The sequence below is a fragment of the Perissodus microlepis genome, chromosome 18 (assembly GCF_051167445.1).
Source record: "Perissodus microlepis isolate ML-2025 ecotype Zambia chromosome 18, ASM5116744v1, whole genome shotgun sequence".
Classification (NCBI taxonomy): domain Eukaryota; kingdom Metazoa; phylum Chordata; class Actinopteri; order Cichliformes; family Cichlidae; genus Perissodus; species Perissodus microlepis.
The window spans coordinates 35,858,235-35,883,508 of record NC_140478.1 but is presented as its reverse complement, the minus strand read 5'-3'; the positions used below and the strand labels follow the sequence as shown (position 1 = coordinate 35,883,508).

Below are 25,274 nucleotides of genomic sequence, written 5' to 3'. Positions count from 1 at the left end.
TCTGTCAGTGCGCCCCAGGGCGGCTGTGGCTACAATGTAGCTTGCCATCACCAGTGTGTGAATGGGTGGATGACTGAATGTAGTGTAAAGTGCTTTGGGGTCCTTAGGGACTAGTAAAGCGCTATACAAATACAGGCCATTTACCATGGATGAATTATGACAACCTCACTCAGGATTGTTTTCTTGAGTATTTTTATTCATCTTTAGTCATGAAAAAAAGATTTTTGAACTTTTTTGGTTGGGTGGCTGTAGCTCAGGTGGCAGAGCAGGTCAGCCACTAATCAGAAGGTCAGTGGTTTGATCCCAGGCTGCCTCCTGGCTGCATGCCAAATATCCTTGGGCAAGATACTAACCCCATGTTTGCCTACTAGTGGTGGTCAGAGGGCCCAGTGGCGCCAGTGTCCGGCAGCCTCGCCTCTGTCAGTGTGCCCCAGGGCAGCTGTGGCTACAATGTAGCTTGCCATCGCCAGTGTGTGAATGACTGAATGTAGTGTGAAGCGCTTTGGGGTCCTTAGGGACTAGAAAAGCGCTATACAAATGCAGGCCATTTACCATTTAAGTTTTTTAAATGTAGTTTTCAAAGAGTTTTTTACATGTCCACTTAGGTGGACAACATATGCTTCAACTTGTGAATTTGACACTGTGTGTTGTGTTGTGTGTGCAAGTATACCATCAACACTGACACAAATACAAGAAAACAGCCTTTGAATAGCTGTCCACTGTAGTGACCACTATGTGTGAAAGGATTAACAAGCAGAGGTGAGGAAGGTCAGTTTCATAAAACAAAGTTTAGACAAAATAACTGCAAATGTAGAGCTGCAGAAAAGAAACTCCTTAGATAGCAGGGCTGTCAACACAGAACCGTGAATGAAAACACTTTATTAGCAAACATTAATTAAATGAACAGGCTTCACTGCAGTGATGGTGGAAACCGGCCACGTGGGGAGGCAACCTACAGCAAGTGAGAGCAGCTAAACAGATTCCGCACAAAGATGTAAACACAAAGCGTGGATCGTTCACCCGATGGCACGTACACAGACACGCTGTCGGGGCTGAAAGCCGACATCTCACATTTTCTGAAGCTGCAGGTTTTGTCACTCTCTGACCAAAATTCACTGAACGAGCAGCAAAAGAAGATCAAAACTGCTTCACATTTGATGAACATCATCATAAAATCCCTCCTACCTTTGCTGTTTTGGTTCCACCAGGGTAAAATCTCACTTCCTGCACAGCTCTCTCTCTCTCTCAGTGTACTTCAAGAACAGTTTCCCATCTCAAATCTGTTCTCTGCATTATTCACTTGCTTATTATGCACCAGTCTACCGTTGTGTACAGCGCTGTCAGGTGCTGTTTTTATAAAATAACCTCTGAGAAAAAAAGCCTCATTTCGGCTGTTCAATACTGAAGAAATCTAAACTTTTTAAAATGATGCCAAATTGCAAAACGCTTAGCTGTGTCTCTAGTAAAACCTCTGTACCTTTGCTCTGTTTCACTTCAGCAGCATCACGTAATCTTCATATGCTGAGTCAAAATTGGATCGAAATGGTGATTGAATCGAATCGGGGCCTTGTGAATTGGAATCAAAATGATTGTAGAAATCAAAATCGATACCCAGCCCAAGATATAACCCCACATACAGCTGAGCCACAAAGTGAACCAACTCATCTAATTACAACAACAGAGGACCAAATGCACCTAACCAGCCTGCACCAACCTGACATTTCTTCCCCCTAAGTTAAATGAATAGATGGAAGTTAAATGACTGCAGACATAAAAGCCACTAGTTCCCACACAACAGTTCCCTGACACAGTGTTAATTTGTTTAGTTTTTATCAACAGTTGTAGCAGACTAAGCTACCTGAGACATTACATTGAATTATTGTTTATATCTTAATTATTTCACCTGACTGATTTCACCTCAGATATCTTGTTTTTTCCTTTTGGTAGATCAAAGCAGCTCATGCTGTTTCTGCTTTCTTTATGATGCCAAAAAGAAGAAGAATGCTTCAAAGAAGTGGAGTTCATGGTCTCAGTGGATTGTTGTTTGGAGATGTGTAATATTAGTGCATGCTACAGTTTGTTATTCAAAATTGTTCACTTGTTGTCTGTTTTGCTGACAAAGCATTCAAACTGAGCAGAATACAGAAAGAGCAGAGATTACAAAACAAATCAGGAAATGACTTCAAACTTACTGAGAGCAAGGCCTGTGTTACAAATCTGTCTCATACAAAAACATGCTGTACAGGTACAATATAGTAAGTGTTCATGGGAATTCAACAGCTGGCTCTACCTGAACCACTTAAATATTTTATAAAGTCACTGAGTCAACAGTTTCTATCGCTTGTTTTCTTAATTGCAGTTAAAGTGTGGCTGCTAAAGATGAAAACACACACAGAATGTAAACTTTCTGAGTTTGTGAAATTTGTTAATAACAAATGACACAAAAACAAAGATAAACAACACAAACAGGTTCTTAATATTCATTAATAATTAGAAAACATCTAAACATCCTGGTCGTGGATTTTTACAGTCTTAGTTGCGCTCACTGTCATCTTCATAATTATCATGATCAACATATGACAGGGGGAGGTCCTGAGGTGGGCGGGGCTGTCTCTGGTGATGTCACCATGAATGGCAGGAACAGCGTTTGCCACATGTTGCTGAAACATCACAGTACACTGGTGTAGTTTCATTTCCAGCTGTTTAACATTTGACACGTCAACACTGAGGCGAACAAGAAGAAACAAGCAGAAGCACACAGACCAACAGGGATCAGATGATGAATGTTACAGGAACTCGCTCATCTGTGGTGATCACTGAGTGCTGCTGTGTTCTTTTATTGGAGTTGGCTGGTTGGACAGTCTAATAGTGAAAATGACTTAAAGAGGTCGAGAATATTACTACTATTAAACATTAGAGCTCAAGTTTGGATCATTTAGATCTAAAAAGAATTTCAGCAATCCAGTGAACAGACAGGAGTTTAGAGGACAGGTTGGTGTTTTATTTCCAAATTACAGCCAATGAGATGTTGCATGGTGGAGCATCTTCTGATTATTAGTTAATTATTAATTTATACATAATACTAATAATTATTAAAATAGTATGGTATCATTTTCAGTTCAGGTGTCAAAGTAATTTGACAAACTTGAAGTTGCCAAAAATTAAAAAAAAAAAAAAAGTGATAATTATAGTGAAGAAAATCTCTTTTTCATCCGTTTAATCAAACATTTTAAACCTCAGCTGTCTCAGTCCTTCTATAGCGTTCTGCAACTACGACTAACCTGAGGAGGCTTGGATTTGGTTGCAGGCGTCCCTGAACATCCTCCTCAGCTGCACACATGTGGGTACCATATAACATCTCAGTCACACTTCTTTCTGAGCTTTGCTTCCTCTAGACTAAAGATGGCATCCCGTGTCACACAGTCTTATCATCATCCACCTGGAGAAGAAACATTTACAGTAATCCTGGTTTTGTTTTCTGATCCTGTAAAAAGATTGAGGTCAGCAAAGCCCAGAGAACACAAGATACACAAGGTCAAACATTCAGACTCAAACAGCCTTCATCAATGAAGAGCACCAGGTTGGTCCAATTATACTAGATATCACCATACATCACATTACTGTGTATGAATAATAACCAAGAAACAAACTCAGAGATGCTGAGGATGTGGTCCCCTCATCAGACTGTAAACAAACATCTACCAGACTTCTTTGTTGGAACAGGTAATGCCTAAAATAGGGCTGATTCTCCCATCAGGGATCTGTACAGTGTATTAACCTGTGGTATAAGCAGCAGTCACTGAAATAAGAATAAGAATAACTTTATTTATCCCGAGGGAAATTCTTTTGTCATGTACATGCTCAAAGCAGCAGGAGAGACAGAGGAACAGATGAATAAGATATACAATATATACAATAAGAATAGTAGTGTACAGTAATATACAGTAGGATAGTGCAAGACATAGTATCAAATAACTCTAACGAAGTAATATATATAACTATATCCTGGAGAATAAATAACTTAACTATCAGTGCAGGCGATTCTATAAAGTGACATATTATTGTGCAATTGAATAAAGGGAGTAGCAGCGTATGATGGAGGGATGAAACAAATATTCAATAAGGTACTGTTGGGTAATATTGCACGGTCTGAAAGGGAACAGAATAACATTGGTAATAGTCTCAGGAAAATCACCTACAGAGTGAGGAAGAGTTAAACAGTCTTATAGCCACCAGTACAAAGGATTTCCTGTGGCGGTCAGTTCTGCATTCCGGGGCAGTGAGTCTTTTGCTGCGTTTGCTCCGATGGTCCATCATGGAGGAGTGCATGGGGTGACAGGGGTTGTCCATGATACAAAGAAGCTTTTTTAGCATTCTCCTCTCAGACACCTCCTCCAGGTTCTCCAGTCTGACACCCAGGACAGAACCAGCCTTTTTAATCACTTTGTTCAGCCTGTTGGCATCAGCTGTCTTCACCCCACTGCCCCAGCACACAGCTGCAAAGAACACAGCGCTCTCTACCACAGAGTGATAGAACATGGTCAGCATTTTCCTACAAGCATTAAAGGACCTGAGCCGCCTCAGTAGGAAAAGCCGACTCTGCCCTTTTTTTAAAGACAGCATTGGTGTTCTTGGTCCAGTCCAGTTTACGGTCCAAGTGTACCCCCAGGTACCGGTAGTCCTCCACGATCTCTACATCAGCCCCCTCTGATGGTGACAGCGGTAGGAGGAGGAGCATGCTTCCTAAAGTCCATAATCAGTTCTTTTGTCTTTGTGATGTTAAGTTGTAGGTGGTTTAGCTCACACCACTCGACAAAGCTGTCCACCACACTCCTGCGCTCCTCCTCCTGTCCATCCCTGATACAGCCCACAATGGCAGAGTCACCCGAGAATTTCTGCAGATGACATGACTGAGACTTGTACCTGAAGTCAGATGTGTAGAGGGTGAAGAGGAAGAGAAGTATTACTGTTTCACATAATAAGATCTACTTCATAAAAACCAGGGTGGGAGGATTTTAGATGACCTCTGAAAACTGACTCACCTCTGCGAGTGTGAGGCTGTTCCTCCAACCTCAAAAAAAATCTGACTCTCCAGTCACAGACAAAAAAAAATATCCAGCAGGGCGATGGTAAACGCTGACTGGGTGGATGCTGGAGGTTGCTGGTCACACACATTAGCAGAGTGCTTCTAGTTCCCACTGACCCATGTGGACAGTGACTGTGGAGGGCTGCCCTGGCAAACTGAAAAAGGGAAATAAAATTTAAAAAGCCAAACAGGATTTCCATAAAGACCATCTTGGAATCAGTAATCAAAGATGGATCACAAACTTATAGAAAATCATTGGTTCATCAAATAAATATGAACAGGTTCCTTAACTGTAAGCAGTTAAAATGTGATTTGATTCCCATCCTTCATGTACACAGCACATTTGTCAGGGCCTTCAGGTAAATACAGGAATAATCTCAGGTAACATGGCTTATTGTAGGAATTCTGTGAGAAAGGTTGCTCTAATATTAATACCACAAAATCCAAGGACAAAGCAACAGCTCAGATTTCTTGAACAATTTTAAAAAAAAACGTCAGCCTATCGATCCATTTTCTTCTTTATATTTAATTCAGGGTCACGGTGGGAGGGTTGGTGGGTGGGTGGAGGGCTAGGGCCTGTCCCAGTAATTATAGGTAGAGTACACCTGGACAGGTCACCAGTCTGTCGCAGCACTAACAGAGACAGACATTAGAGTAACAAGTCTGTTTAAAATGACTGCAAGCTTGCTACAGCTGCATATATGACCATGTGTTTCTGTGCATACAGTCCACTGCAGGAAGCTGCAGTCAATTTAAACAGACCTCACAAAAGGCTGATGGAGCTCGTCCAGTAGTCTGAAATAAGAATGATACCTTTGGCCAAGGATTAATCCAGCACATCTCTTCACCACCTTCATTTTAACGGTCCTGGAGTGTGTACTCTTAAGTATTTTTCCCAAACCTGAATAAAAAATACTGATATTTAATAAAATACTCAGTTAAGTAGGTGAGGCAAAGTTACAGTTACTGGATCAGTTTAAGACCAAAATACATTCAAATGAATTACTGACATGGACACTTTGTAAAAAACAAAAATTACTAAACAGTTCATGCAAAAATTTTACTAAAACCTTTGAATTAAACTTCAAAATTTTCCTTTCGAGCACATCTTGATGTTTTCTTTTAAACTCAACTGTGACTGTGTACACAGGAAAAACTACAAAAACAAGTTTGTTTGTTTATTTTTGTAAACACTGTGGACCGATCTGCATTTGTTATTGCTAAATTTAAATATTTGTTACTATTTAATGATCATAATCTCATTTGAACATAGGTTTGATTTAGTGGAGTCAGTTGTTCCCATGCATCACTCTGTAAGTGTGAGAATGAACTAAGATTAGAAAATGTCAAAATATAAAGTTTGATTTATTTTTATTCATCACAGCATCCTAAACATTGCTGAACTTTTTGAAATATGAAATGAACTCGCTGAGTGTTGACTGTCACATTTCAAAGCATCAAGTAAAGTTAAACTATTAAACTTTAACTGGGTCAGACTTGTTAGTGCATGCTGTAACCAAACATACCACACCCTGCTTCACCTGATTGGCTCTTGGTTGCTCTGTAAGGATATTTCTTTAGTGCCTCCCTTCACAGATGTGTCTGTATCAGGATGGGTCTAAACAACATGGTGTAAATGCAGTTGCTGGTGAGCCTCATTTCCTGTAGGAGGTGAACAAGAGCAGAGATCTGTTTCCCTTCAGAGCACAGAGGTTGTTTCTGTTCAGAGGAAGTGAAACTGTCTCACAGTCACTGAGAGACGGTGAAACGGCACAGCACATGAATCAAATGGATCAAACAAAAATCTGCTGTTCAGTCTGTTTGGATCTACTGAAGGATCCGGTGACTATTCCCTGTGGACACAGCTACTGCATGAACTGTATTAAAAGCTTCTGGGATGAAGAGGAAAAGAAGAAAATCTACAGCTGCCCTCAGTGCAGACAGACTTTCAAAGCGAGGCCTGTCCTGGAGAAAAACACCATGTTAGCAGATTTAGTGGAGGAGCTGAAGAAGACTGGACTCCAAGCTGCTCCTGCTGATCACTGCTATGCTGGACCTGAAGATGTGGCCTGTGATGTCTGCACTGGAAGAAAAATGAAAGCCTTCAAGTCCTGTTTAGTCTGTCTGGCATCTTACTGTGAGAAACACCTTCAGACTCATTATGATGCGGCTCCATTAAAGAAACACAAGCTGGTGGAGCCCTCCAAGAAGGTCCAGGAGAACATCTGCTCTCGTCATGATGAGGTGATGAAGATGTTCTGCCGTACTGATCAGCAGAGTATCTGTTATCTCTGCTCTATGGATGAACATAAAGGCCACGACACAGTCTCAGCTGCAGCAGAAAGGACTGAGAGGCAGAGAGAGCTGGAGGTGAGTCGACAAAACATCCAGCAGAGAATCCAGGACAGAGAGAAAGATGTGAAGCTGCTTCAACAGGAGGTGGAGGCCATCAATCAGTCTGCTGATCAAACAGTGGAGCACAGTGAGAAAATCTTCACTGAGCTGATCCATCTCATCCAGAAAAGAAGCTCTGATGTGAAGCAGCAGATCAGATCCCAGCAGGAAACTGAAGTGAGTCGAGTCAAAGAGCTTCAGGAGAAGCTGGAGCAGGAGATCACTGAGCTGAAGAGGAAAGATGCTGAGCTGAAGCAGCTCTCACACACAGAGGATCACATCCAGTTTCTACACAACTACCCCTCACTGTCAGCACTCAGTGAGTCTACAGACTCATCCAGCATCAATATCCATCCTCTGAGCTACTTTGAGGATGTGACAGCAGCTGTGTCAGAGGTCAGAGATAAACTACAGGACATTCTGAGAGAGGAATGGACAAACATCTCACTGACAGTCACTGAAGTGGATGTTTTACTGTCAGATCCACCAGCAGAGCCAAAGACCAGAGCTGGATTCTTAAAATATTCACCTGAAATCACACTGGATCCAAACACAGCATTCAACTGGCTGTTATTATCAGAGGGGAACAGAAAAGCAACAGCAATGAAACAACAACAGTCTTATTCTGATCATCCAGACAGATTCACTGGATCGTGGCAGGTCCTGAGTAAAGAGAGTCTGACTGGACGTTGTTACTGGGAGGTGGAGTGGAGAGGGAGAGGAGTTTATGTAGCAGTCGCATACAAGAATATCAGCAGAAAAGGAGGGGGTGAATGTAAATTCGGACATAATGACAAATCTTGGTCATTAGATTGTAACAACAACAGTTATACATTTCGGTACAACAACATCCAAACTCCTGTCTCAGGTCCTCGTTCCTCCAGAGTAGGAGTGTACCTGGATCACAGAGCAGGTATTTTGTCCTTCTACAGCGTCTCTGAAACCATGACTCTCCTCCACAGAGTCCAGACCACATTCACTCAGCCGCTCTATGCTGGACTTTGGCTTTACTATGGAGACACAGCTGAGTTGATTAAAGTGAAATAGACTGAAGTCTTTCATATTGTGGGTTTAAATCTGTATTTTAGTTTCATTTTATTTTCTCTCCATCATTTCTGCACAGAGATCAGCTGTCAGTCAAACATTATGGGTGGTACCTCCACATCTTCTAGTTGTTCTCTTGATGTTTCTGAGTTTTTAAAGGAGATCTTTCCTGTGACTGTTTATGGAGGCTATCACTGCTCATCATCATTTTGATTTACTAAAATATTTCTCCACATGAAAATGTAAACTTCTCTATCCTCTAAATGTTTCTGGAATATTTGTATTGAAAAATGTCGACATTTCTCTTCATGAGTATGGCAGACCATGTGTGTGTGTTTGTGTTTGTTTTTGTCAAAATCATCAAACAAATGAGGAAAAACTGTGATTTTAATGAATGAATTCATATATTGTGTTGATGTTTTATTGTGTGAATAAACTGGAAGGTTTGACTATAAATCAAACTTTGAACAAAGTCTTTTCTTCTGTCTTCATTCCAGGATCTCACTCAAATCTGATGCAGAAAATATGAAACTAATCTGAGAGAATAACTGAAGCAGTTTTCCTCCTGAAGCATCACAAAGTTCAGAGTTCATGTTTAGAGCAGAAGATTCAGCAGTCGCTCTGTGACCTTTCAACTTTCTTCACTAAAACAGCTTCATTACAGAGAAACAAGTCACATTTTCTTGATGTTCTTAAGTCCTTTCAGATGTTTTTAATGGTCCTTGAATGCAGCATCAGTGTCGCAGGTTTAAAAGGTCACTTTCTGTTGTGTTCAAAGATTTCCTTCAGATATGGTCTTTAATCAGTAAAGCCAGTGATACAGCAGTGTCATTAGCTGTGTTATTGGCACCAGGCTGTGTTTATGTATGTGTTTAATTCTGTCTGAGGATGTCTTCAGCATGAAATGATCATTTGCTCAGCTGCTGTGTCTCATCTCTTATCAGACATTGGTTGGAACAGAGTTTTGTTGCTGACCATCTGACAAGAGGGTGAAGAAAAGCTTCAGGCTTCATTTGGACACTACGTTGGACAGAAGTCTCCACAAAAATGACTCAGAAACACAAATATTATTAATGAAAGTCCAAATGTCAAAAAGGGGTCATACATGATCCTGAGAAATGTCCTTGAACATTTGAACATGAGTCAGAGGGTTGTCAGGTTTCTACACTGCATCGTGGCATCAAGCCTGAGATGTCTGTGTAAACAAGTATGGAGGACACAAATGCACAGACGCAGTCGAGCTGTTTACTGCTGATGAGGAAGGAAAATAGTCTGTTGGATATTAAAGCAGCATTTATTAGAGTAAGAACAGATACTTGTGTCCTTCATTTGATCCCCGTCAATTTACAGAAGACTTAACGACCCTTTGACTTCTAACATACAGCTGCACGTTTACAATTTTATTATTTATTGATTTATTTCCAGCAAAGCGAGACTTTACTGATTAAAGACATATAATCAGACATATTACTGTTACTTTCTGAAAAAGACTCACATAAAGCAGATTTATCACAAGCAAACATCAAGACACATCCTTCATGGCTTAAAGTTGCAGTGGGACTCTTTCGCCATCTGGTGGTTGTAACAGTTATGACAACTGTTACTGCATATATGTCCCTCCTCAGTGTGAAGAAGACTGGACTCCAAGCTGCTCCTGCTGATCACTGCGTGTTCCTCCTGTGTCTAAAATCTATTTCCATTATGAATCAGGAAACTGTTTGCACCAATCATAAAGCCAATAAAATACGTCACACACTAAGAAATAACAAAAAGGAATTGTGGATTTCAAGGAGATTTTTCCCTCGTTTTTTGAAATCATAAGAAAACAAACTAATGCAAGACTGTCATGTTTTCATAAGTTTGTAGAGACACTGTTCTGTTGTATTCTAGGACATCAGTCACTTTTTAAATGCATGCTCCTCCTCATCATCATCAGCAGCAGCAGCAGCAGCCATGACCTCCTTTTAGTCTTTGTTTTGTTATTTTTCAGAGTTCAGGAGACGTTCTTATGGGATTTCCACAGTGTACAAGTACTGTTTAGACCCTTTACCTAAAAGAAAAGAGTAAAGTACAAAGTAGATTTACTCACTGCAGGAAAATAATGCCTCACTCTGATATATTGTCTTATATGACAAACTGAAAGTGATGCATCAAAGTGTAAGCAGCATTTTCCTGTTACAGCTGGTCTAGATGGAACTGATCTGATCTCCTTTATGTACAGGTAGATATCCAGTGGGTTTGCTAAGGGTCACAGATGAGGGGCTGTGTGAGATGTTTAATGGGAAAGGAAATAAAACCATTGTTCCAGACCTGCAGCTAAGATACTCGAGTATCTTCAAATATGAAGCTGAGTATTACTTCCATACTTTCCTCCACTGCTGATGACCTTGTTACCTGCTGCTCCCTGTTAATGATCAGCCTCACTTCTGATAGTAAACTGTTGGCTCTCGTTCTGTCAGGTTGTTGCTCAGTGACGTCTTGTTTTCATTTTACTTCTTCTTCAAATGTGTCTTCCTTTAACTCTTTGCTTTTGTTTCTGCTTCAAACACCAAATGATACACGTGCTGCACCTCTGATGGTTTGTCAGAGAGCAGAACAATTTACATTACAGAGAATATTTTGCAGTTGAACATAAACTTTCACTTTTTTCCTCTAAAGTGTGCTCACTGGTTTTTCCAGCTGCTGTGAGATGTTTCTGCCTGACTGTAAAGATGGAAATAAACACAGATGGAAACACTGAGTCAGAGTGTTGCTGCTGGTTAGTCAGTATATTAACAGAACATGGTTCATAAAACTGCTCCTACAACTGTTTTTGAATCATTTTTAAAGACACTTTATTGTTCTCTTTTTGTGTTTTGGCATTTCTGTGCTAATTTCTTGTTTTAATGGTGCTCTAATTTAAACTGATTTTTCCTATTTTAATACCTAAATAAATAATCATTTATTTTTTGTTCATTTGTCTAAATTCTGGGAAAAGAAAGAAGTTTGTATTTGTTTAAGATACAATGAAATCATATTTTGACATATTGGAAGATGACATGGAGCTGAAAAAATACTACAGGTATAAATGGAAACTACAGTTTATTTCTGTTATTTCCTGTGATAGTGTTTGTACACTCGCTCATGATAACTGTTCATTCAACTGCTGTTTTTGTCTGCTGGACATCTTTAGCTTTCAGTAAGGATGCATTCATAGATCAGCACATCTTTTTGAACCACATTTCTTATGAGACTCAGAGTTTACATTTTGGAAATGTGGTGAGACCTGGGGTAGAAAGAGACTGAAGCCAGCTTCAACCTCGGCAGTTTTGTGTGTGTCTGAAGCAGAAAGATAAGAACTGTGTGGCCAACTCATCACACACATAATCCTGAATCAGAAAAACAGCATCAAGTGTTGTAATTGTTAAACACAGAAGTGTGATTTATATGTGGTTTTACTGATGGTTAACACAGTCGCACAAACACCTGAAACTGATCAAAATATAAAACAACATATTAAACATAAATATGTGCCAGTTACCAGAACGTATATGTGGTTTCACTGAGGTTTAATTATGCTCAGTTTATCAATACTCACTCATACAAAAGTTTGTTATGTTTTATTGATTATTTGGCTTTAGGTTTTCCAGTTTTCCAGCTGCTGCTGTTTAATGTTTGCCTGGGAAAAGAAATTTCAGTTAGTATGGGAAGTTTGGTTAAGCTGGTGGAAAACAATACTGTTACACTGACCTTTTGGATAAGATTGTCTTACCTGTGGTTTCTCTGATGTGCACGACAAAACAGTCTCCAGGCAGCTTGAGTGCCCATTTAAAGGTTTCTGGTGGTACCAAGTGATTGAAGAGAGGATTGAAAAGCCATATTAGTTTATTGTAGATTGTAGTCAGTTGGCCAAGCTTGTAATGAAAAACGCTTCATTACTCGAAGCTTTCATCACAGTCCTCTTTGGTGACATCTGGTGGACAAATATATAAAGAGCAGCTTGAGTCTGCAGCTTATAATGAACTGCTTCATTATGATTGCCCACTCTGCAGCGCTGACAGCTTGTGTTTGATGTCATGTGACAGTTCTGTGTCATATCGGGCTGATATGTTGCTTTGAACGTGAATTTTTGGGGGTGAAAAAATTATGTTATCATCAATCAATCATGTGGTCAGAAGAATCTGTGCTTACCTTGCAGGAATGTTTTAAATTTACAGATTGGGAAGTTTTTATTCAGTCTTGATGCTTTGGTGGATGTTAGCTCATATGCAGTTTTTGTAAAGACATGATTATACCCCTTAAGCGTGCTAAAGTGTACCCTAACAATAAGCCATGGGTCACCAAATGCATCAAATCCTGTTTAAGGAAAAAAAGACAGGCTTTTAAAGAGGGGGCTGTTACTGACTTTCAGGCAGTCACCAAAGACTTGAAAATCGAGCTCTTGAAAGCAAAACAGATCTACAAAAACCTTCTTGAAAGCAAATTTGCTGCAAAAAATTTTGGGTCACTGACATCATGGCTTTTAGCCTCATTGTTTCTGCAAAGAGATTTCTCCAGTCACTGAATCTTTTGACAAAATATATTTTTATGCCTCTAGAGGATGGAATATTTTAAGACTTTACACTTGGGAACATTATTCTGAAATTGTTGCACAATTTGTTAATGGAGTTTTTTTGCAGATTGATCAACCTCTGCCCATATTTCCTCCAGAGCAACTCTGGTTCTCTAAGATGCTCTTCTAATCATGTAACTGACCTGTTACTTTTAAAATATCCCTGCAGCTGTTTCTTTTTAGTACCACTTTTTTCCAGCCTTCTCTTGCCCCATCCCAACTGTTTTGAAACATATTGCTGCCATCAAATTAAAATGGACTTATTTTTAACGACGTAGTCTCGGTGTAAACATTTGACATGTTTTCTATGTTCTACTGTGAATAAACTTTGCCTTTGACATTTGCAAATCACTGCTTGCTCTTTTTTTATTCACATTTTACACCGGAGTCCAGTATTTTCAGAACTATGTTTGTACAAAGCATAATCTGTACAAAGCAAAACATAATCTGCTCGCTAATGTTAACACTTTTTCTCTGCTGTGAACTGTCACAACATCAAACACACGCTAAACCACTTTATATCTACTACACTATACTGAGCCACTTCAAGACTACTATACAGTTTTTGGGTTTTTTTTATTATTTATTGTCAATGCTTTATAGTTGTATTTATCAATATCAACTTTTAGATTAATCAAGTTGAATTTATTGAGATTGTTTCAGTTGTAAACTTTCAACTTCACAACTTCCATCTTACACACTTTAAAAATCACTCAACATTTTTTATTGTCAGTGTCACACAGCTCGTTCTTATATCTCCACTACTCAATGGTACATAGCAAACACGTATTATAACTTTTCACATTATATGTATCCAGTCACCTAGATATTTTGAAGTCTTTCCACTTGCTGCTATTATGTTTCAGTCATTAATTGAACTGTCTCAGTGATATGTGGAGTCCAGAAAGTATATTAAGCCAGTGATGAGTTCAATACCATGACTCCCTCTGGTGCCACTTAGAGGATTAAATAGTTCTACCACTTGCTCCATCATCAGTCCGTCCAGAGTAAATTCAATGTCTGGCACAGTAATCCTCTTGGGCCAGTCGACCAGCAATCCCAGCTCATCTGTACCATGAGCACCACCACCAGAATCTGCACCTGAGCCCTGAGCAGCAGTCGCCTCACTCTCAGTGGCTGTCACACTACCATCAGCTGTCCCACCAATAGTCCCATCAGCAGCAGCTGCTCTGGTCTGAAAGATGTCCTGCATGGCAGTTGAGGCTTGGCCCTGTTGCTGGAGGCTGCCTCGGACAAAAATCTGTAATGGGCTCAAGTGTCTCTCTGTCCGCAAGCCATGATTGTTCCACTGTTGAGTGAAGTCTTTCAAATCTATGTTGATCCTTGAGAGATAGATGTAATGGAGAGCCCAAAGGTGCATTTCATTGTCAATGTCAATGATGCCTTCCTCCTCCAGGTGGTAAAATAAATCACAGTAGACATTGGTCATTCCTCGCCACAGATCACCCCCGAGCCTCTCAATTCTCTGATTATGGGTACTCCTTCCTCTTAGGGCACTTCCATGATCAAAGCCTCTGAAAATGTTCATCATCAGGCAGACAGCATTGTTTTCCCCTCCTCTGTCTGTCCGGACCCTCGAGGGTACACCATAGGATACCACGGCTCTGATGAAACTTGATAAAACGGTACTGCTACGGTTGTTATTTGAGGCATGAAGGAAGACCACAAGACGACTGTATCCATCAATAGCCCCATGAATGACTATCTTCCACCTAAAACCGTGGTCCATAAGAAGAAAAATATTATTTCTGCTTTGTTATTGAAACAATGGAAAACACTCTTAATTGATTTACATGGCACTATTGCATGTCAAGTTTGAATTTTTCTCTGTATGTTGCTTGCGCTGTCTGTGTTCTCTCATCTTCCCCTTTAAACATAACCAGTTGTGTTAGAGGACTGCCCATCCCAGGGCCTGGCTCTATTGGACGTGTCTTACTGTTCAACAATTATATTTGATGTAATGCTGAATTTCACTTTGGTCAAAATAGGTGTTCAACAAATCAGTGTGCTTGGTTACCTTATCAGTTTGTGATTTCCTTCAATGTGCCACAATGAGTTTGGACCTGCAACCTGATATGTTCTTCGTTCTGGTCTCCGCAAAACTGCTCTAAGGGCAGCTGCTCCAGGATTTATCCGTAGCATGCTTGCTTGAACCCTCCTTCGCTGTACACGTAGTCCACGTACTCGCAGGGAGGCTCTGACAGCCTCAGGACCAATTTGTTCATTGCCAGCGACAATGTCCTGCACATGTTCATCCAAGGAAATGTCAGTCAGTTCCGCATACATTGATGCACGGGTGAAATGATACTGTCTGAAATCAGACAAGAAAACATGAGTAATTTATCACTACCATAACAACAACACTTGACTAGTGGTGCACATTCAAATATACTAATTTTTACAATTTCACAATACCATTTAATTTGAATAAACAGTGAGTGTGTGTCACAAAGAACTGAAAGTCACACTGGTTTCAAAAGTCACAAAGAACTGAAAGTCACACTGGTTTCAAAAGTCACTGACCGCAGACGTCTTTGAATTGTATGAAGTGAAACATTCAAAATGGTAAATGGTCTGTATTTGTATAGCGCTTTACTTGGTCCTAAGGACCCCAAAGCGCTTTACACAATCATCCACCCATTCACACACTGGTGATGGCAAGCTATAGTGTAGCCACAGCCGCCCTGACAGAGGCGAGGCTGTCGAACACTGGCGCCACTGGGCCCTCTGACCACCACCAGTAGGCAAACATGGGGTTAGTGTCTTGCCCAAGGGGCTCGAACCGGCAACCTTCCGATTACAAGACGAACGCCCAACTCTTGAGCCACGATCGCCCCCGAAATATCAGCCATCTGAGGTGCAGACCTCTGACCACCACCAGTAGGCAACGGGTGAAGTGTCTTGCCCAAGGGGCTCGAACCGGCAACCTTCCGATTACAAGACGAACGCCCAACTCTTGAGCCACGCTTTACTTGGTCCTAAGGACCCCAAAGCGCTTTACACAATCATCCACCCATTCACACACTGGTGATGGCAAGCTATAGTGTAGCCACAGCCGCCCTGACAGAGGCGAGGCTGTCGAACACTGGCGCCACCGGGCCCTCTGACCACCACCAGTAGGCAACGGGTGAAGTGTCTTGCCCAAGGGGCTCGAACTGGCAACCTTCCGATTACAAGACGAACGCCCAACTCTTGAGCCACGATCGCCCCCGAAATATCAGCCATCTGAGGTGCAGTGAATCCACATGACTTCAGGAATGAAAACTGTTCCCGAGTGATAAGGAAAAGGGATCTACCTCTACCTCTGTTGAAAACCACTGGTGCCTGGTATCCAAAACAGCCTGAAAATATATAAGTGTTTGGTGTATTTGGAAAATAGGTTAAGACAGACTCATAATTTATTTCACACTTTTGATGAGTCAAGGAATCGACACAATATGTGCTTACCTTGTTGGCCATGCTGAGTAGACAGTTCGACCTCCTGAATCAATTCAGCCAAGTCACGCAGAAGTTGATCTGCTGCAGTTACATTGATCAGTCTTCCTCTTGCCCACCGAAGGCTTCTCTGCATTGTCTCCAACCTGAAAGATATCAAGAAATTACTTCTTAATTCATGTTATATTTTCAGGCCATATTCCCCTTAAACATTTTATGCAAGTTTAAATGTTAAATGTTTTCGATCATGCTTTGATCATACCTCCTTAACGCTAACTGTAGCACATCTGGCCCAACATCATCCATCAGCAGCCGCTGTGTACAGTCATTAAGAATGTTCTTGCACCTTGAGATGAAAATCCTCCAGGCCATACTTTGTAATGGGTCTGGTTGAGTCACAACTATTTTTCCACAGTGCCTGCTCTACTCGGGGTGCTGGCTGCTCTCCTTCATCACTCCTCTGAGGATCACCACCTGAGACAAATCAAGCCAGCTGTATTTAAGACCACCGTTCACAACCAGTCTTTGCCATATTATCTGTTAACCTATGTTAGTTATTGGCCTCACGTTGCTCAAAGCTCTAGTACTTACCTCTCTGTTCATGTCTTCTTAGTTACTTCCTGGACAACCTTTCACACTCGCAATAGCCTCACTCTCCTGGACGCGGATCTCCATTTGCTCCTCAACAGCTGATAACCTCTCACTCTTTTTTATCCATTCGTGCATTACTCCACCTGCAAGTAAGACTGTTCAAACTGCCTCTTTGGATCTTTTCTGAACTTCTTCCAAGACCCTCCTGACTCTGCTCTCCCTCTGTTGCAGTACCTGTAGAGGCTATGCCTACACTTGAAGCCACTGAAGTGTTTGATGGCAGGGGTGAGGCAATGTAACTGTTATGAATTAAACTTGTAACAGCCCAACTCAAGCTATACTTGTCTTGTACGGCTAAGATTGTTTTTGTATTCATCAGTTTTATTTGCTTGTCTTTGTCCAATGTCATTTATCATAACAGAGCAGAGTTTACAAACTGTTTGCTTGTTCTGACCAAAAACACCTGGCTTGAGTTACGTTTATCTTAAATACATTTCCATAAACACACCATATGTAAAAACACAAAAGGTGACCTGTAGCACCACACGTAAGGTAACAACACAAAAATGGGTCCCACAGTGCCGCTCCACTATCAACTCTCACACTGTTTCACTTGCCAAGCTCCGGCGGCCACAGATCATGTTGCCGTTCCCTCGAGTATGAACTACCGTCGTCCATGTTCATAGCATTTTGCTCCTAGTTGTAGAACTCAAAGTTAACATTCACGCATTCTAGCCTTGTTTTTAACTTTACCTTTTGCATCACATACACATACTTGTCTGTTTTTTTCTATTTTATTACTATATTTATATTTCTATTGTACAGCACTTTGGTCTACCAGGTGTGTTTTTAAAGTGCTATATAAATAAATGATGATGATGATGTAAAGAACGTTTTCTGTCAACTTCACTCTGAGCCTGTGCTCGAATCTGCTCCTGAGTACACTTCGTGTTTCTCGTTGTTTAAGGAAGAGAGTTCGATTATAGTCTTAGTCATTTACAGTGATACGATAGTTGTAGGACATACCCTGCTTGCTGGTGTTTTTTCGTAGACAAACTTGGACTGTATTAGAAGTCTATACATTACTGTGATCCTACAAAGACAAAAATTTAAATTATTATTTTCAACAGGTTTATATATTTAGAATTCCATGTTAGTCTTCTGAAAATTGTGACTGAGCACTTTTGGAAACACTCTGTCATCACTGTAAGTATTGAGACTGTGAACAGTTACAGAATACATATGAAATAAATATGAGATTCTAACAGATTATATTTCTGTTAATAGAGTTTTTGAATCTACTCTTTATACATATTCCTATCTTTAATAACAGTATGTCAACAATTTCAACCAATATTTTCATATTTCAAATGCACACCCAAGTTAAAAATTTGAATCTCCACATCTTCTACTCTGCATATCTGAAAAATCAGTTTTGATAATGTTACAATTCCATTGTCAAATGTTCCCATCTATGTTATTCATTTTTTTTTATTTTATTTTAAATGCTGTCATTAGTTTTTATTTTTTTTCCAACTTATTAACAAAATGAACATGGTCTACATTGTTTTGTTCACTTGAATAAAACTACATTTTTGTATCGTACTCTGGGTTCTTGAAGACCACGCTGTCTTTTAACTTTATTCTTTATTTTCTGCGTATACTGTTCTTTATTCATTTCTTTACTCTTTGAGGCTGTTCTCCTGCTATTCTGTGTTCCTAGTGCCAAGTCTGCATTTCTGTGTCCTATCTTTAGTTGGTTACTGCTTTATATTGTTGACCACTAGTCTTTTGTGCACTTGCTTTTGCTTCCACTGGTCATACTTGTTTGATTCAATTCACCTGTGTCTTGTTTCTCCCAGCTGCGTCCTCTCTCTCTAATCAACTTGCGCAAGTATTTAAGCTCTCAGCTTTCCTCAGCTCTTTACTCTTGTAAACTCACTGTCTGACCCATACTCCGGAACAGTAGGAGGCAGTAATGCTCCTTTACGTTGGTTGCCAACCGCCGTTAAACACAAAGAAGAAGAAGAGACGAGCTCTTTGTTCTGTTTCAAGTTGTACACTTTGTTTGTCTACCTTGTGGCTTCCTGTGCATTAGTTTTGGATTCTTGGAACTTTTTTTAATAGTCAACATTATTATCTGTCTTCACTGTGAATTTCCCGCACTCATATTTAAGGTCAGTTTTCAGTTCACAGAGTTTGTCTTTTAGTCTGCAGTGTCGGGTTTACAGACTGCTTAACAGTCTCATTTGGCTCTTTGTATACCCCACTGTATTACTAAAAGTATGGGGGTGCCTACTGGGGTCAGCGGGGGAGCTGGCCCCAGGGAGGGGTCACTTGCCCCTCCCTTCCTTCCCTCCCCATCTCCAGCTGCCTCCCTCTTCCCGCTCCACCACAATCATCCACACATGCAGGGCCTTGGGGTAAAGGTGTGTCACCAGGGTGCAGGGGAGGCACCCCCCTCCCCTCTGTCCCCTTCTGGCTTCTTGTGCCTCAATTTTATCTCACAACTTAGACACTCACATTACTCACACTCTCATAACACATACATATAGGATCTTGGGGGTGGGCACGCTACAAGGACTCCAAAAAGACCATCAGGGTGTACACCTCACCCCTGGTGTCGTTGCCCACCTCTCAATTTTAAATACACGTAGACACTGAGGGCCATCAGGAGGGGCTATGCGCTTACCTGCTGCTCTCTGGCAGGTAGCTCCATGCTCTCCTGGGTTTTAAATGCACCTTAGAACACACATGCATCAACACTACATATGAGCGGGCGGAGGGAGGTTTGGAGTCTTCACACACCCCTGTTCTCTGCGACCTGCTGGAGCGGGGGGCCGGGAGGAGGAGTTGGCCGTCCAACTGAGGTCTGGAATGTGGGGCCTCCCTGCTGCTGCGGAGTCGGGGCGGTCTGCTTCTCCCCACCGCAGGGAAGAGGGTAACACCACCTGGGTCTGGGTGCAGTTTCCCCCTCCAGGGGCAAGGGTACCTAGACCCGGTTCTCAGAGTACGCTTGGGGAGTGTGATTGTGTGTACAGTGTCTCTCTATGTCTGTCTCCATGTTGGGTGAGTGTTGAGTAATTGCATATGAGAGCATGAGGGTGGGAATGGATGTTTGTATCTGTGTGTGCCTGTATGTCTGTGTCTATATGTCAGGTTGGGTATCAGATGCCACCTCTCTGGGGACATCTCAGGCCCTCTAAGGTATGGAGGCTTATCTCCCCCCACCACTTCCCCTGCCGGTGGCAGACGCCCTCAGACATCGGTGCGTTGGTGGTTCTTTGTGTCCGGGGATGGGCGTCCAGGTACACACCGGCTCACTCCTTGGTGGGTGCTTATCGGGGCCTGGAGCCTGGGGCTCGCTCGGGCCACTTCGGGGGTGCCCTCGGCCTCTTGGCCTGGGGCTCGGTCACTCTGGCACAGCTGGCTGCCGGCAGAGCTCACAGGCACATCACTGCAACCGCCCTGGCTTCTGCTCCGCGGCTGCTGAGTGACCCCTCATCTGGGACTCTCCTCAGCTCTTTCTGGGATAGTGAATCTCGTTTGGCTCTCAGCGAAGGCGGTCGCACTTTTTCTCCTCTCCTCTCCTCTCCTCTCCCTTATCTTCCCTGCTTAGCTCCTCATGTCCTTGTCTTGTCTCGTGTTTTTAATTACTTTTCCCTGGAACATTCTCTCACAGTCTGTTCTCTAAAACCTAAAAGAGGAATTATGGATTGGATCACCTGGTCCCTAAATGCAATTGACACCCATTTCTCAACAAGAAGTCTGGGCTTGGGTGAGCCTGAGTGCTGAAGATATCTACCTATTTGGAACCATGGTAACAGGGTTCTGGCGGATCGGAGCTGGCTTGGCCCTGACTTATCGAAGAATTAAGAAAGCAGAACCGGCTGTTCAAACCCCCACAAGGCTGCCCGCTGGGATTGGGACGATGGGAGAGGCGTGAGTTTCTCAAAATGGGCTCATTGAGTCAGCACGGATAAGATCTTGGAGAGGCTACGGCTGCTGTGAATACTCAGAATAAGATCTCTGACTGCAGACTGGATACATCTCGGAATAAGATCTCTGGGCGCAATTGGATGACATCTCGGGGAGGCACACTGCTGTGAGTTCTCAGAAATCGGCTCCTTGAGCACAAGAAATGACAACATCACAGAACGCAAGTATGGCAAAGCTCGCGGCTCTCCAACGGGAGATTGAGAGACCAGTGTTGGACTGTAGAACTGCTTTGAAATTCATATGAGCTGTTCTCACTAAAGTGAAAAGCACCATCACTTCATGCTGATACCCCTTGGCGCCAGCGGCGGTCTCGAGGCTGGAGCCGAAAAACAACACCCTGACAACGACTGTGTTTAGTCTGTGTTTAGGGCCTTGAGTCTTGATCTCCTCCATACCTGCTTCATACCCTGGAGGACGGGGCTGTGGCTCCCCACACCCTCTAGCAGATCATTACATGTAGGAACCTTTTAAAAACAAGCGCGTCCATGCTCACAGGTGTACACACGGGTGCTCACACACACAAACTACACCCTTTTTGGCTCCTCCTTTTTTGCCCTTTATCCCCGTCCCTCTTCTCCGCTGTTTTTTTCCCCCTCTTTCTTTCTCCCTTTTCTTTTCCTCATTCAAGTCTGTCCCGTATCTAGCAAGTGAAAATAAAAAAGAAATAAAATAAACAATAAAAGGTGAATCAAATAGACCATTATGGCAAGTCTGGGATGGTCAAATTGGTAAAGTAAATCCGTTGGGCATCTTTCTTCGCCTTTAGACAATAATTCTGATGGCAAAAGAACCAAACGGGACAGGCAAAAAAAAAAAAAGGAGTGGAGGCGGTATTTTGTGTGCATTTCCCAGTCTACACACCGGCGTATTGGGAGATAGTCGAAGATCAAGTAAAACTTGGCGATCATAGACCAGCAGGGAGTCTACATCATAGCAGAATAAAAACATTAAAACAGAAATTTGGAGGAACAGACGGCAAGACATACACATCGGCGCCATCTTCGATCCAGCAATCTGCGATTTTCTGTTTGATTTAGTGGAGTCAGTTGTTCCCATGCATCATTCTGTAAGTGTGAGAATGAACTAAGATTAGAAAATGTCAAAATATAAAGTGTCATTTATTTTTATTCATCACAGCATCCTAAACTTTGCTGAACTTTTTGAAATATAAAATGAACTCGCTGAGTGTTGACTGTCATAACTCAAGAAAAGTTAAACTGGGCTGACCCAGTTGAAACTAATTTTAACAGTTTAAACCAGATAAACCAGTTTACCTGAGTCAGACTTGTTACTTCATGCTGTAACCAAACATGCCACACCCTGCATCATGTGATTGGCTCTTGTTTGCTCTGTAAGAATATTTCTTTAGTGCCTCCCTTCACAGATGTGTCTGTATCAGGATGGGTCTAAACAACATGGTGTAAATGCAGTTGCTGGTGAGCCTCATTTCCTGTAGGAGGTGAACAAGAGCAGAGATCTGTTTCTCTTCAGAGCACAGAGGTTGTTTCTGTTCAGAGGAAGTGAAACTGTCTGACAGTCACTGAGAGACGGTGAAACGGCACAGCACATGAATCAAATGGATCAAACAAAATTCTGCTGTTCAGTCTGTTTGGATCTACTGAAGGATCCGGTGGCTATTCCCTGTGGACACAGCTACTGCATGAACTGTATTAAAAGCTTCTGGGATGAAGAGGAAAAGAAGAAAATCTACAGCTGCCCTCAGTGCCGGAGGACTTTCACAGCGAGGCCTGTCCTGGAGAAAAACACCATGTTAGCAGATTTAGTGGAGGAGCTGAAGAAGACTGGACTCCAAGCTGCTCCTGCTGATCACTGCTATGCTGGACCTGAAGATGTGGCCTGTGATGTCTGCACTGGGAGAAAAATGAAAGCCGTGAAATCCTGTCTGGTGTGTTTGGTCTCTTACTGTGAGAAACACCTTCAGCCTCATTTTATATCCTCCGCATTTGAAACACACAAGCTGGTGGAGCCCTCCAAGAAGCTCCAGGAGAACATCTGCTCTCGTCATGATGAGGTGATGAAGATGTTCTGCCGTACTGATCAGCAGAGTATCTGTTATCTCTGCCCTGTGGATGAACATAAAGGCCACGACACAGTCTCAGCTGCAGCAGAAAGGACTGAGAGGCAGAGAGAGCTGGAGGTGAGTCGACAAAACATCCAGCAGAGAATCCAGGACAGAGAGAAAGATGTGAAGCTGCTTCAACAGGAGGTGGAGGCCATCAATCAGTCTGCTGATCAAACAGTGGAGCACAGTGAGAAGATCTTCACTGAGCTGATCCATCTCATCCAGAAAAGAAGCTCTGATGTGAAGCAGCAGATCAGATCCCAGCAGGAAACTGAAGTGAGTCGAGTCAAAGAGCTTCAGGAGAAGCTGGAGCAGGAGATCACTGAGCTGAAGAGGAAAGATGCTGAGCTGAAGCAGCTCTCACACACAGAGGATCACATCCAGTTTCTACACAACTACCCCTCACTGTCAGCACTCAGTGAGTCTACAGACTCATCCAGCATCAATATCCGTCCTCTGAGCTACTTTGAGGATGTGACAGCAGCTGTGTCAGAGGTCAGAGATAAACTACAGGACATTCTGAGAGAGGAATGGACAAACATCTCACTGACAGTCACTGAAGTGGATGTTTTACTGTCAGATCCACCAGAGCCAAAGACCAGAGCTGGATTCTTAAAATATTCATGTAAAATCACACTGGATCCAAACACAGCACACAAAAAGCTGTTATTATCAGAGGGGAACAGAAAAGTAACAGCAATGAATCAACAACAGTCTTATTCTGATCATCCAGACAGATTCACTGGATTGTGGCAGGTCCTGACTAGAGAGAGTCTGACTGGACGTTGTTACTGGGAGGTGGAGTGGAGAGGGAGAGGAGTTTATGTAGCAGTCGCATACAAGAATATCAGCAAAACAGGGAGTGGGTATGAGTGTAGATTTGGACATAATGACAAATCTTGGTCATTAGACTGCTTCAACAACAGTTATACATTTTGGTACAACAACATCCAAACTCCTGTCTCAGGTCCTCGTTCCTCCAGAGTAGGAGTGTACCTGGATCACAGAGCAGGTATTTTGTCCTTCTACAGCGTCTCTGAAACCATGACTCTCCTCCACAGAGTCCAGACCGCATTCACTCAGCCGCTCTATGCTGGAGTGAGGATTTACAATTATGGAGCCACTGCTGAGTTGATTAAAGTGAAATAGACTGAAGTCTTTCATATTGTGGGTTTAAATCTGTATTTTAGTTTCATTTTATTTTCTCTCCATCATTTCTGCACAGAGATCAGCTGTCAGTCAAACATTATGGGTGGTACCTCCACATCTTCTAGTTGTTCTCTTGATGTTTCTGAGTTTTTAAAGGAGATCTTTCCTGTGACTGTTTATGGAGGCTATCACTGCTCATCATCATTTTGATTTACTAAAATATTTCTCCACATGAAAATGTAAACTTCTCTATCCTCTAAATGTTTCTGGAATATTTGTATTGAAAAATGTCGACATTTCTCTTTATGAGTATGGCAGACCATGTGTGTGTGTTTGTGTTTGTTTTTGTCAAAATCATCAAACAAATGAGGAAAAACTGTGATTTTAATGAATGAATTCATATATTGTGTTGATGTTTTATTGTGTGAATAAACTGGAAGGTTTGACTATAAATCAAACTTTGAACAAAGTCTTTTCTTCTGTCTTCATTCCAGGATCTCACTCAAATCTGATGCAGAAAATATGAAACTAATCTGAGAGAATAACTGAAGCAGTTTTCCTCCTGAAGCATCACAAAGTTCAGAGTTCATGTTTAGAGCAGAAGATTCAGCAGTCGCTCTGTGACCTTTCAACTTTCTTCACTAAAACAGCTTCATTACAGAGAAACAAGTCACATTTTCTTGATGTTCTTAAGTCCTTTCAGATGTTTTTAATGGTCCTTGAATGCAGCATCAGTGTGGCAGGTTTAAAAGGTCACTTTCTGTTGTGTTCAAAGATTTCCTTCAGATATGGTCTTTAATCAGTAAAGCCAGTGATACAGCAGTGTCATTAGCTGTGTTATTGGCACCAGGCTGTGTTTATGTATGTATTTAATTCTGTCT

General features: G+C 41.8%; 3 protein-coding genes across 3 annotated transcripts; 2 read left to right on the top strand and 1 right to left on the bottom strand.

Annotated features, from left to right (window-relative positions):
* The first annotated feature begins 6,840 nt into the window (after nt 1–6,840).
* LOC146368839 (tripartite motif-containing protein 16-like) lies at nt 6,841–9,857 on the top strand. The gene has a single exon (XM_084911355.1). It carries the CDS (start codon nt 6,866–6,868, stop codon nt 8,525–8,527), a length of 1,662 nt encoding a protein of 553 aa, XP_084767481.1. The 5' UTR covers nt 6,841–6,865; the 3' UTR covers nt 8,528–9,857.
* A 4,141-nt stretch (nt 9,858–13,998) lies between these two features.
* On the bottom strand, nt 13,999–16,595 carry LOC146368838 (uncharacterized). Its single transcript, XM_084913595.1, has 3 exons — nt 16,584–16,595; nt 15,154–15,377; nt 13,999–14,848 (listed from the first exon to the last, which is right to left on the bottom strand). Exons 1-3 carry the CDS (start codon nt 16,593–16,595, stop codon nt 13,999–14,001), a joined length of 1,086 nt encoding a protein of 361 aa, XP_084769721.1.
* Nucleotides 16,596–22,704: 6,109 nt separating this feature from the next.
* LOC146368837 (tripartite motif-containing protein 16-like) lies at nt 22,705–24,829 on the top strand. The gene has a single exon (XM_084911348.1). The coding sequence runs from the start codon at nt 22,729–22,731 to the stop codon at nt 24,391–24,393; it is 1,665 nt and encodes a 554-aa protein (XP_084767474.1). The 5' UTR covers nt 22,705–22,728; the 3' UTR covers nt 24,394–24,829.
* The last annotated feature ends 445 nt before the right edge of the window (nt 24,830–25,274 follow it).